Below are 12,504 nucleotides of genomic sequence, written 5' to 3'. Positions count from 1 at the left end.
TCTACCAGCTGACTATGAGATTTGAAACCAACCCTCTTAAAATTCCACCTACCTAGGAAGCCCTCCCTGATTAATTCTTATTGCCCCCAATTTTCTTTTAATGGAATTCATTAAGCACTTACTATGTGCCTGGCACTGTACTAAGTTCTGGGGTAGATAGAAGGTAATCAGGTTGGACACAGTCCATGTCCCAGATTGGATTCACAGTCTTAATTCTTATTTTACAGATGAGGTAACTGAGCACAGAGAAGTTAAGTGACTTGTCCAAAGTCACAGAGCAGACAAGTGGCGGAGCCAGGATTAGGACCCAGGTCCTTTTTGACACCCAGGCCCGTACTCCAACTATTGTGCCACAATGCCTCTCAGTGCATCCTACATACCAACATCAGTGGCACTTATGCCCCTTAATCATAATTTCAGCATTTGTGAGGATATATTTACATATACAGATTTATCTACACACAATTTTTTGGCTGTTACATCCTAATTGTTTATATTTTTTCCTGCTTAAATGTGTTCTTCCTCCTGCTTTCATTACCTGTAAATATTTTTTGTTTCTTTACCACATTAGACTGTAAACTTGTGGGCTAGAGCATGCCAGTGCCTAAACAAGGTTCGGAAACATAAATATATAAGCAAAACCTACAGTGGAAAACATTACTACTATTTTTGGCAACCTGAATGACTACACTAACAAAAAGCTACTTTACTTTTACATAAAACTAATGTTATGTTTTTGTGTTTTCTCAGCTATGTCCTCATCACAGCAGAGATTTCAACAGTCCATCTCGCATTACAAATAGTTGTCTCTGCTATACAGAGAAACCTCAAAGTTGTGCTGTCACCTTCCTTAGGCAGTGTATCCTCTGAGATAGCCCTATAGTAAATTCCAATTTCCATATTACTATTTTACAGAAGCAAAAGATTAATATTATTTATATTTAAATCAAAGCCCACTAGGGTAATTTAGAAAAACAAATTTAGCCCAATTTCCTTTGAAGAATCATCCACATTTTAAAGATAAGGGAACTGAAACGGAGGTAGGTTTGCTTATTTGCCTGAAGTTCCTCATCTGAATTGGTCAATCTAAGATTAGAAATTACAGATTACTTTAGGCCACTGAGTCATTACTACCGCAGCACTGATGAAATTCAGACCACAATTGAGACCTTAGAAAAACAGGACTCTAAAATTATCTTTTCTTAGCTGCCTGGGATCAAAGCATAGTCACCGTACATAACGGAAGCCCAGTTTCCTATGGTATATGGCAAAAAATGATTTATGATTTAGGGGCAAGGCTCTTCTCTAGATAATTCTCAAAAGCCCAGTTTGTGCAGTTTTGTGCATGTGTGGGATCAAAGGACGTGAGGTTTACATTAATAGAAGTAGCAGTGCTATTACAGAGAGCCTGCTGAATGTAACGTGCTACATATACTATGTGCCTGGGAAATACAACAGAGACAAAACCCATGTTCTGCCCACAAAAAGGCTAAAACACCCAACAAGAAAATACTCCCTGAGTTCTCCCCTCTCCTCTTCCCCTAAGAGTGTCCTTGCGTTTTTTTAAACCCCCCAAGTGCTCCATATTTACCTATTTTCAGGGAGGGCTCCTTGTTTCAGGTGAAAATTCTCATTTACAGCAATTTCATGAGCCAAAGTCATGTTTGACAAATTCCTTGCTGCCGCCATTACTTCATCAAATGTTAAAACTTTGGGAGGACTTGTGGCTGGAATGAAGAGAAATAACAGTCACCAAAGAAGGTTCTCTTGACAATGAGAATGTAAATCAGACATGCAGATTATTCTTTTCCTTGATTGATTTAAATCCTCTCTAGACTGTAAGCTCCTTATGGGTATGGAACACGTCTACTAACTCTGTTGTATTGTACTCTCCAAAATGTTAGGTAGAGCACACAGTAAGCACTAAATAAATACCATTGATTGGCTGATATAAGCAAGGAAGTTACTACATTAAAAACGGTTCTACTCGTGATCCGAAAGAACAGTGAGGCTCTTCCAGGATTGTCCACTAAAAACAACTGTTCTAATGTCATACAAATTTCCACAACTATATACTGATGACTCATCCGGAAGGAAAGCAAGTTCTGGACAAGTAATAATCTGAATAAAAGTGAACAATCAGGTTCATAAGTTACTACTGTACTTATTCAGGATGCTGACAGTCTCCATCCCAAGGTTTTTCACTTGGAAAATATGGCAGAGCTGGGGAAATTCATGGGCCAGGAAGAGGTTTTGTAGGATAATGAAGAAAATCTTGTTACGAATGAGAAAACTAAAGTACAAACCCATGTATGAACTGCAAATGAAAATGGAAAATACACCTGAGAAGAAAAGGTGCAGAACCACTGGGGGTGCAAAAGGATGCATTTTTCCAGCTGCAAAGGATGGGAAAGGGAGAAGGACAAGAAAAGGTGGTTGATATAGGAAAGATATATTGCCCATCAGAACACAAATTCTTGTCACTCCCAGCAGTCATCAGAGAAATGAAAGGGGACCATGCTCTCAAAGGTTCAGGTGATAGGGGGAGAGGAGAAAGGGGAGAGGGAAGGAGGGATAAACAAAAATAAAAACATACAAAAAAAACCCCTCAGAGATATTTTACTTTAAAAAAGAAAATTAAGAATGTGGACCCCAAAAAGAAAAATAACTGAAAGGGATGATATTAATAAAAAGGGGCTATAAAAAACCCAGAGGCTGCTAAAACCTTCTGGAGACAATTTCACTATTTAAAAATCCCCCCTTGAGGGTTACAAGGCCAGAAGCAGTGTAGCCTTGTGGATAGAGCACAGAACCGGTCTGGGGGTCAGCAGGACCTGGGTTCTTATCCCAGCTCCTCCATTTGTTTGCTGTGTGACCTTGGACGAGTCACTTCATTTATCTGGGCCTCAGTGACCATCTGTGAAATGGGGATTAAAACCATGAGCCTCATGTGGGACATGGACTGTGTTCAACCTGGTTAGCTTGTATCTATCTCAACGCTTAGTATAGAGCCTGTTACCTAGAAAGCACTTAACAAATATAAAAAAATTTAAAAAGTAAAAGGCCTTTAAAAAAATTAAAAGGCTGCCATATGTATAGCAATGATTCTGTTGAGAGAAATGGAGAGGCTTTCATATGACGACAGTTGAAAGAGTTAGTCAAAGGCTGACAGGGGGCATGACTGAAGCTTATGGTTAGGAAAGGGGAAGACCAGGGAGAGACCAGAACTTTTGTTCACCAAATCCCACAGTACCAGAATTGGAGAGTTCTCACTGAAGCTCAAAGGCAGTATATTCAAAGCAAATGAAATGAGACCCTTCTGCTGATGAGAGATAAATAAAAGCTCTGCTAATTATCAGTCTTTAGAGGAGGTGGACAAAATCATGGAGCCAAGTTCAATCAATGGCATTTTTTGAGGGCTTACTATGTACAGAACCCTGATTGTACAAGCGCTAAGAATTCAAAACAACCGAGTCGGTAGACACATTCCCTGAGCACAAGAAGCTTACAGTCTAGAAGGGCAGATTGGTTTTAAAATGAATTATGGATTTGTAGATAAGTGTTGTGAGGCTGAGGGTGGAGTAAATATCAAGTTCTTAGAGGGTACAGATCCAAATGCAGGGGTGACAGAAAAGAGAGGGAGTTAGGGAAAAGAAGGCCTAACTGGGGAAGGCTTCTTGGAGGAGATGTGGTTTGAATTAGGCTTTGAAGGTGGGGAGAGTGGTGGTCTATGTAAGATGAGGAAGGGAGTTTCAGCCAAAAGGAGAATGTGGTCAAGGGGTCGATGGTAACATAGATGAGATCAAGATTCTATCGCTAAGAGAAGCAGCTTGGTCTAGTGGAAAGACCACGGTCTGGGAGTCAGAGGACCTGAGTTCTAATCCTGGCTCTGCCACTTGCCTGCTTTGTGACCCCAGGCAAGTCACTTAATTTCTCTGTGGCTCAGTTTCCTCGTATGTAAAATGGGGATACCTGTTTTCTCTCCTAGTTAATCAGTGAGCTCTCTGTGAGACAGGGAATGTATCCAACCTGATTATCTTGACTCTACCTTAATGTTTACATCAGTGTTTGGCACACTGTAAGTGCTTAATACCATGATTACTATTAATACTACTAATAATGAGCACATTGGAGGAAGGAGTTAAGGGAAGAGAGAATGTTAGGCAAGGGAAGGGAGGAAGAAGAAAAGACACAGAATCAGAGCCACACAATGGTCACAAAATTCCAGAGGCCTGACTTTTGCCCTCACTGTCCTTCAAGTTAGAAATTAGTTTTTATAAGCACCTATACAGTGCTCTATATTATCACTTAGTTTGGGCTAAATGAGTGCCACCAAAGAGGATAATTAAAGATGCAAAAATTCTTAACTCTCACAGACTCTGTGAACGTTTATAAAGAAGTGGTGGTGTGTTTCAAGCCAGGTTCTGGATTTTTTGCATCCAGCATGGTGTAGGATATGCACCTTGCCCTAGTGGAAAGAGTACAGGCCTGGGAATCAGGGTATCTGGGTTCTACTCCAGGTTCTGCCACTACCCTACTGCATAACCTTGGGCAAGACACTTAACATCTCTGTATCTCAGTATCCCCATCTGAAAAATGGGGCTGAGATACATATTCTCTCTCCTACTAGAACTGGAAGCCACCTGTGAGACAGGGACTGTGTCCAACCTGTTTATCTTCTATCACTCTAGTGTTTAGTGCTTGGCATATAGTAAGCTATTAACAAATACCACAATTATTAAACTAAACAATTCAAAACCATTTGAATCAGGATGTGTCTTTCAGGGATCTGCAAAACACTTCCCTGCTTACGTCAAAGTCTTCTTGGTGACTTCATCTCGTGTACAGAATGTTGCTTTAGGCAAATTTAATCCAATGTAATCTACAGGGTAGAAGACAATAACTTATCTCCAGGATAAGGTCAAGAAATGGATTTCAAAGGGGAAATTTTCTTTCTACTTTGGTGTTAGGGAAAAGTGAAAGGTAGGGAATACATTTGGTAGGAATGCAGAGAGACCTCCCAATCCTTTCACTGGGGAAGTATCTCACTTACTACATACTTTTCTCTAGCCGGACCCTCTAATAGAAGTAGCAGGAGGAGATAGATACTAGGGGTGTTTCTGTGGGGAGAAGGAATGGAAGGGGTGTTTAAGCAGCCAGGCCAGAATAAAACTTGGAAGATTTTTAAATTAAGATTCACAATGATTTGTTCCTGTGGGAGTTATTTAAAATAGCTGGCTTCCATCCTGTGTGTGCACAGCCATTTTGGCAGGTCTTATGGAAAAAACAAATCTGTAAGTTTGGTTAGCTCATTTCCCATTCTCAATTCTGAAGTTTTACAAAAACGTTTTTACTGCCAACTTACAGGCTGGAGAGCTGGATTTGCTTGAAGAATCGCTTGTGAAACTCTGCCGGGAGCATTCATAGTCACTGAATGAAGCGGTGCTCTCAGAGAGACGAGACGAGTCCGAATCACTCGTCTGGTCCTCATTTATTGAATGCTTTTCGTCATTGAAGGGCATGGTTTCTCACTTGGCTTTGGCTCAGTAGAAGGACCCTGTTTGAGAAACGACAGATTTGCATCTCCTGGTACTTCTGAGCTTGGCAAACTTATTTTCAATTAATTTTCAAGAAAGTCTTCAGGTGCTGATGACATCTTATAGTTGGGAACCTCAGGAGAATATTTCTCTGCATCTAGGAAGGGCCATATCTTAGATGGCCTGAATGGGTTTCTGTCATTATTAATGCCCCACATGGATGACATATCAGGCATTAATTTACTCTAGGAAACAGTAATGTAAAGAATAGGCATCAGTTGTTCTCCATAGGAGAACCCAGCCTTGCAAACTGATCACTTGTCCAGGGAGAATGACAATATACGATGAGTACATTATAAAATCAGTGAGATCAGCAGTTTTTACTACAGCGAGAGGAAAGGTCTGCTTTGTGGCCTTGGACAGGTCACTTCACTTCTCTATGCCTCCAGGGATGGGGAGAGTGGTTAAGACTGTGAGTCCTATGTGGGACAGGGGCTGCGTCCAACCTGATAAACTTGTACCTACCCCAGCACTTAGTACAGGGTGGGGCACATGGTAAGAGCTTAAAAAATACTCCAAAAAAAAAAAAGGCTTGATTAAACAGGTTGGCAGATGGATAAATTATGTGCTAACAGGATTTGGGCACATCCCAGGTTGTGGATGTTGGAGTGAACAACGGGTTGGATGTACCCTGTGGTTACTCTCCCCTGGATAGTGCATTCATTCATTCAACACTATTTATTGAGCGCTTACTATGTGCAGAGCACTGTACTAAGCACTTGGAATGTACAAATCAGTAACAGAGGTCTGTCCTCAGTCCTAACCCAGAGGTCAAAAGGAGCATGAACCCAACTCGAGTCATCTGCCACCTTGATCCAACCCCACTGGTTGCATAGGCTCACTCCAACAGGGCCAGTCAGGTAAGCAGACTTGCCAACAGGCTACTGGTGAGCTGCACTGTCAGGGAAAAGACTTGCCAAATTGGGCTCCTGAGGCAGAGAGGAGACAGGGAGGCCAAGAGAAGAAATCGACACTATCCAGGTTTTCTAATGAATGAGCCCAGCCCATTACTATTATTGTATTTGTTAAGCGCTCACTCTGTATCAAGCTCCCCTCTCAGGGTCGTACCTGGAGAGTTTCCAGTACTCTAGCAGTCTCAGCTAAGGGAAGGACAGTCAAGCAGAGGCCTACCCATTCCGTTCCTAGCTTGGCCAGTGGCTAGCGAGTGGAAGGCAATCTGCTACAAATCAAAATTCACCCATGCTGGGCAGTAGCGGCACGGGAGAGAGTCGAGGGCGGAGACAAGTTTACTCCGCGAAAGGTGGCAATTAGAAACCACTTCCATACTTTTATCAAGAAAACTCTATGGATACACTACCAGAGCGATTGCAGATGGAGAGCTGGGTGTTCTGGGAGAGATGCGTCCCTGCTGTCACCATGGGTCAGAAACGACTCGACGGCATAAGACAAATGCATTAAGCAGTGTACTAAACGGTGGGGTAGATACAAGCTAATCAGGTTGGACACAGTCCCTGGCCCACCTGGGCCTCACACTCTCAATCCCCATTTTACAGAGGTCACACAGCAGACAAGTGGTGGAATCGGGATCAGAACCCACGACCTCTGACTCCCAAGCTCTTGCCACTAGGCCATGCTGGTTCTCACACTCACTCTAATTCCCACCCATTAGCAGGAGGTTTGCTCAGTTTTAGAAATGAGTTCTAGGACTCCTATATTTTATTTTATCCCAGAGAAATGCCCTTTTAGGACCGCTCAGATAGGACTCAGATAGCAGCAAGTCTGAGTGGAAGCTTGGTCAGTACTGAATTACAAGGAGAAAAGTTTGTCTAGATGTAAATATTCTAGACATCTTTAAATTGACCGTCATCCATCATGGAAGCAACCAGAAAATCACCCCAAACTGCTACAGTTCTGAATGAACCCTGGAATTTCTACAGCTCTGAATGAACCTTGGCTACCAGACAGGTTTATTATTATTGGACAGTTGACTTCAGGGTGCCACGAATGGTTTTTGCGGGGCAGAGGAGAGAAGGAGGCTGTTATTCTTTCTCACTGGCGCACTGGTTCAAAGAAAAGGGAACAGTGTTCCAAGTCACATTTTACATTGAGCCTCTCCACCTTCCCTTGTGCTCTCTGATCACAGATTACCGTATTCACTTTTCAATGCTGCCGGGTAGCAAGAATATAGTCTTTGCCATTTTGGAGAAGAAGGAATTGATTATGAAATTTGAGACTTTTCCAAGGGTATACCCAAATGGGTGGCAGGGCACTGACTTTCCACCTAAGCACAATACCCCACTGGGCCACAATCCCTGGTTTTCTTTCTACAGCAAACCTGAATGGCGGTTTCCTGTGGTGGGATTTAGAAGTCCAATTCATCTTGAAAACTGAACATGTAAGATTTTAAAAATAAATTCACAATGCCAAAAACCGGTGCTAGATTTACTCCCCATATACAAAATGAGGGTGTCCATTCCTAACATTCAGAGGCTCAGCCTCCAGGGAGAGCTCAGAGAATGAAAGCAGTCCGAACCATTTCCTTAATTTTCCACTGGGCCTCAACTACCCGCTCCCCGGGGAAGCAGTTACGGAGTCGAACACTTCACTTCAACCCCTCTGAGACAAACACCCAACTGCACTATAATCATTTTTTTAAACTGTCTTGGAAAAAAAATTCCCTTGACAATCATCAATGTCACATTTCCGGGTCCTTTTACACACTAACGTTACTGTCGATTAGGTTTCTGTGTGGACATATGATGCATGAAGCTTCTTGAGGGCAGGGATCGTGTCAACCTACTCTATTATTGTACTCTCCCAACTGCTTAGTACAGTGCTCTGCCCACAGTTAAGTGCTTAGTAAATACCACTAGTTAATCAGGCATGCGGGTAAACAGAGGCCTATGGCCTGGAAGAAATCAAGCTGGAAGCAAGTCAGATTTTTAATAAAAATGAAAGATTCAAGCCCTAGCTCTGGAACTATACTCTAGGTTATTAATGCTTATTACCATCATATGAAATGTGGTATAACACTAGTGGTTGGTTAAAAAAAAAGGGTAACAGTCCTTCTCAATCACCATCACTTGAACTCTTCTTGGCTAGACAATTTTTGAACACTTTCATTTTGGGTAGCCCTGCAGGGGAGTGTATTAATTATGGGACTTAATGATGCTACATTAATCCTCAGCTGCACAGTTCAGCTTGAGAATCTGGCATTAAAAAAAAATTAGAACAAATAAAGACTCACGACAGTTTCTAGTCACTTCACATATTTTTGAGAAACATCTCTTCCCAACCCTAATGATTCCCCACTTCCTCAGATGTCAGTTCAGCACTTTCAGGCAAGGACTGTTTCCACTCCAACAGCCACAGAATTTCTAGGGATTTTTTTTTTCCTGATTGTTCATATAGTTAGGGCTGTTTACTCTCACAAGAGACTCTAGACATTAAGTAAGGCAGACTTGACAAGCAGCTGGAGGAATTTATTAAATTCCTCAAGGATGAAGTCGTAGATAGGATTTCAAGTTGTGCTGGGAAGAAAAGGAAATATGTTCATTTATGTGGAAAAGGACTTTTTTCCCCTCTCAAGGGCAACTGGAAAACTTAGGACCTAAATTAAGGAGAGGAGGTGACGGGGGGAGGTGGTTAAAATGAGAAGTAGTGTGGGCTGGTGGATAGAACATGTGCCTGGAAGATAGACCTGAGTTCTAATCTCCACTTCACCACTTTTCTGCTGTGTGACCTTAGACAAGTCACTTCACTTCTCTGTGTCTCAGTTACCTCATCTGTAAAATGGGGATTAAGATTGTGAGCTCCATGTGGAACGGTACTGTGTCCCATCCGATTATCTTGTTTCTACAGCGTTTACAGTGTCTGGCACATCGTAAGCCCTTAACGACCACTTAAGCTACATAAGTGCTTCAGAGGAGCAACATGGCCTAGTGGAAAGAGCATGGGCCTGGGACTCAGAGGATCTGTGTTTTAATTCTGCTCTGCCATTTTGCTGTGTGACCATGGGCAAGACACTCAACTGCTCTGTGCCTCAGTGTGAAATGGTAATTCAATACCTGTTCCATCTCCTACTTGGACTGTGAGCCCACTGTGGGACAGAGACTACATCTGACCTGATTATTTTGGATCTTTCCTGACACTTAGAACAGTGCTTGGCCCAGTGACCACTTACCAAACACCACAATTATTATTATTATTATTACTACCAAAGGCCATTAAAAAATGAGAGAAAGAGGAAAAAAAGAGAGAGGAGAGAGCAGTGGGGGAAGGGGGGGCGGAGAAAGGGGGGAGAGGCAAAAGAAAAGAGTTGAAAAGAGAGAGAGAAAAGGGAGAGGAGGCTAAATGGAATTATTCAAACAGCCAGGGCAGAAATATTGGGCAAACCATCTCTGGTGCCTTCTTCCAAGTTTCCGGGTGTCAGGAGCAGGAGGCATAGAGAGCCAGTGGCTCCAGCCAGGCTCCTTGCCCTGCCAGTCTGATAATGAGTTCAAGGATACTGAATAATAATAATAATAAAACCAATAATAATAATAATATTAATTGCATTTGTTCAGCGCTTACTATGTGCCAAACACTATTCTAAGCACTGGGGTAGATACAAGGTAATCAGTTTGTCCCACATGGGGCTCACAGTCTTCATCCCCATTTTACAGATGAGGTAACTGAGGCACAGAGAAGTGAAATGGCTTGCCCAAAGCCACACAGCTGACAAGTGGCAGAGTTGGGATTAGAACTCACGACCTCTGACTCCCAAGCCCGAGGCTCTTTCTACTAAGCTTGCTGCTTCGTGCCAAGCACTGTACCAAGCACTGGGGTAGATACAAGGTGATCAGGTTGTCTCACATGGAGCTCACAGTCTTCATGGCAGAGTGGACAAAGCATGGGACTGGGAGTCAGAAGGTCTGGGTTCTAATCCCAGCACTTGTCTGATGTGTAACCTTGGGCAAGTCACTTCAATTCTATGTGCCTCACACTTACCTCATCTGTAAAATGAGGATTGAGACTGTGAGCCCCACATGGGACAGGGACTGTGTCCGACTCAATTTGCCTGCATCCACTCCAGTGCTTACTATAGTGCCTGGCACATAGTAAGCGCTTAACCAATACCATAATCACTATTATTATTCATCCCCATTTTACTGATGAGGTCACTGAGGCCCAGTGGAGTGGCTTGCCCAAGGTCACACAGTGATGCAGCGTGGCTTAGTGGCAAGAGCACAAGCTTGGGAGTCAGAGGAGGCTCCGCCACTTGTCTGCTGTGTGACCTTGGAAAAGCCAGTTCACTTCTCTGTGCCTCAGTTATCTGTAAAATGACGATGAAGACTGTGAGCGCCATGTGCGGCAACTTGATTATCCTGTATCCACCCCAGTGCTTAGGAGCAGCGCTGGGCACATTGTAAGTGCTTAACAAATACCATTATTATTACTAAGTGGCAGAGCCAGGATTAGAGCCCACATCCTCTGACTCCAAAGCCAAGGCTCTTGCCACTAAGCCAGGCCGCGGGAGCGACTGCGGGACGGACCCCACCAAAAAAAAAAAAATCTCCCGCGACCCGCAACGCACCCGCCGCCAGCGCGTTTCCTAGCAAAACAAACCGTAGGGATGCGGGGACCGGACCGGACGGGAGGGCTGCAGAGGGATGGAAGGGGAAGGTTGGGGAGGGGAGGGATGGAGAGGGGAGGGTTGGGGAGGGATGGAGAGGGGAGGGATGGAGAGGGATGGAAGGGGAAGGTTGGGGAGGGGAGGGATGGAGAGGGGAGGGATGGAGAGGGATGGAGAGGGATGGAGAGGGGAGGGATGGAGAGGGGAGGGATGGAGAGGGGAGGAGGGGGATGGAGGGGGAAGGAAAGGATGGAGAGGGGAGGAGGGGGAAGGATGGAGAGGGATGGAGAGGGGAGGAGGGGAGAGATGGAGAGGAAGGAGGGGAGGGCTGGAGAGGGGAGGGCTGGAGAGGGAAGGGCTGGAGAGGGATGGAGGGGGAAGGATGGGGAGGGGAGGGATGGAGAGGGGAAGGGAGGGATAGAGAGGGGAGGAGGGGAGAAATGGAAGGGGAGGACGGGTGAGATGAAGGGGAGGACGGGTGAGATGGAGGGGAGGAAGGGAGAGATGGAGAAACAGAGTGGCTCAGTGGAAAGAGCCCGGGCTTGGAAGTCAGAGGTCAGGGGTTCGAATTCCGGCTCTGTCACTTGTCAACTGCGTGACTGTGGGCAAGTCACTTAACTTCTCTGAGCCTCAATTCCCTCATCTGTAAAATGGGGATTAAAACTGTGAGCCCCCACTTGGGACAATCTGATCACCCTGTATCTACTCCAGCGCTTAGAACAGTGCTCTGCACATAGTAAGCGCTTAACAAATACCAACATTATGGAGGGGAGGAGGAGAGAGATGGAGGGGGAGGAGGGGAGAGATGGGGAAGGGAGGAGGGGGGTTGGGAGGAAAGGAGGGGAGGGTTGGGGAGGGGAGGGCTGGAGAGAGGAGGGGAGGGCAGAGGAAGAGAGGGGAGGGCTGGAGAGGAGAGAAAGGGGAGGGGTGCAGAGCCCGGCGCTGGCTCCTCCCCCTCCCGCTGTTTATTTGGGGAAGCAGCCGGTAGCTCCAAGGCTGGCACCGGTCCAGCACCATGGAAAGGCCAACGGATCCTCAAATCCTAGTCGGGGGTTGCGTTGCGTTGCGCTGCCCTGCCCTGCCCTGCCCGGCCCGGCCCGGCCAGTCCTTCCTCCCTCCCTCCCTGGGCCGCCCCGCTCCGGGACCTCAGCGGGGCAGGGGGAAGCCAGGGCCAGGAGGTTCTCGTGCCCCTCCCCCCGCCTTTAACCCTTTGCCCCGTCGCCACCCCCGGATACCCACCGAGTGGAGGGTAGAAGAGGTAGGTAGAAGAGACGAAGGGAGGCGGAGCGGCGGGCCCAGTGCGGCCGCCCCGTTGCCCCCGCGCCGGCTTTA

General features: G+C 45.2%; 1 protein-coding gene and 1 non-coding gene across 3 annotated transcripts in view; one reads left to right on the top strand and one right to left on the bottom strand.

Moving 5' to 3' along the window:
- TCP11L2 (t-complex 11 like 2) overlaps window positions 1-12,504 on the bottom strand; it is a 28,795-nt gene extending 16,291 nt beyond the window's left edge. The window contains exons 1-3 of one of the 2 annotated variants that reach the window (XM_029079305.2): window positions 12,412-12,504; window positions 5,366-5,557; window positions 1,592-1,727 (exon numbers count right to left, since the gene is read on the bottom strand). In XM_029079305.2, coding sequence (XP_028935138.1) covers window positions 1,592-1,727; window positions 5,366-5,522 — 293 coding nt within the window. In that variant the 5' untranslated portion in view covers window positions 5,523-5,557; window positions 12,412-12,504. Of the gene's footprint in view, window positions 1-1,591; window positions 1,728-4,812; window positions 4,883-5,365; window positions 5,558-12,411 lie in introns of those variants that run through there. The other variant, XM_029079306.2, reaches the window with a different exon arrangement.
- LOC114816756 lies at window positions 6,648-6,785 on the top strand. Its single transcript, XR_003764564.1, has one exon. It is a non-coding gene; the product is annotated as a small nucleolar RNA SNORA7 (small nucleolar RNA).

This window comes from Ornithorhynchus anatinus, chromosome 14 (genome assembly GCF_004115215.2).
Source record: "Ornithorhynchus anatinus isolate Pmale09 chromosome 14, mOrnAna1.pri.v4, whole genome shotgun sequence".
NCBI classification, from domain to species: Eukaryota; Metazoa; Chordata; class Mammalia; order Monotremata; family Ornithorhynchidae; genus Ornithorhynchus; species Ornithorhynchus anatinus.
Note: the sequence above shows the minus strand (reverse complement) of the source record. Positions and strands in the feature narration are given on the sequence as shown.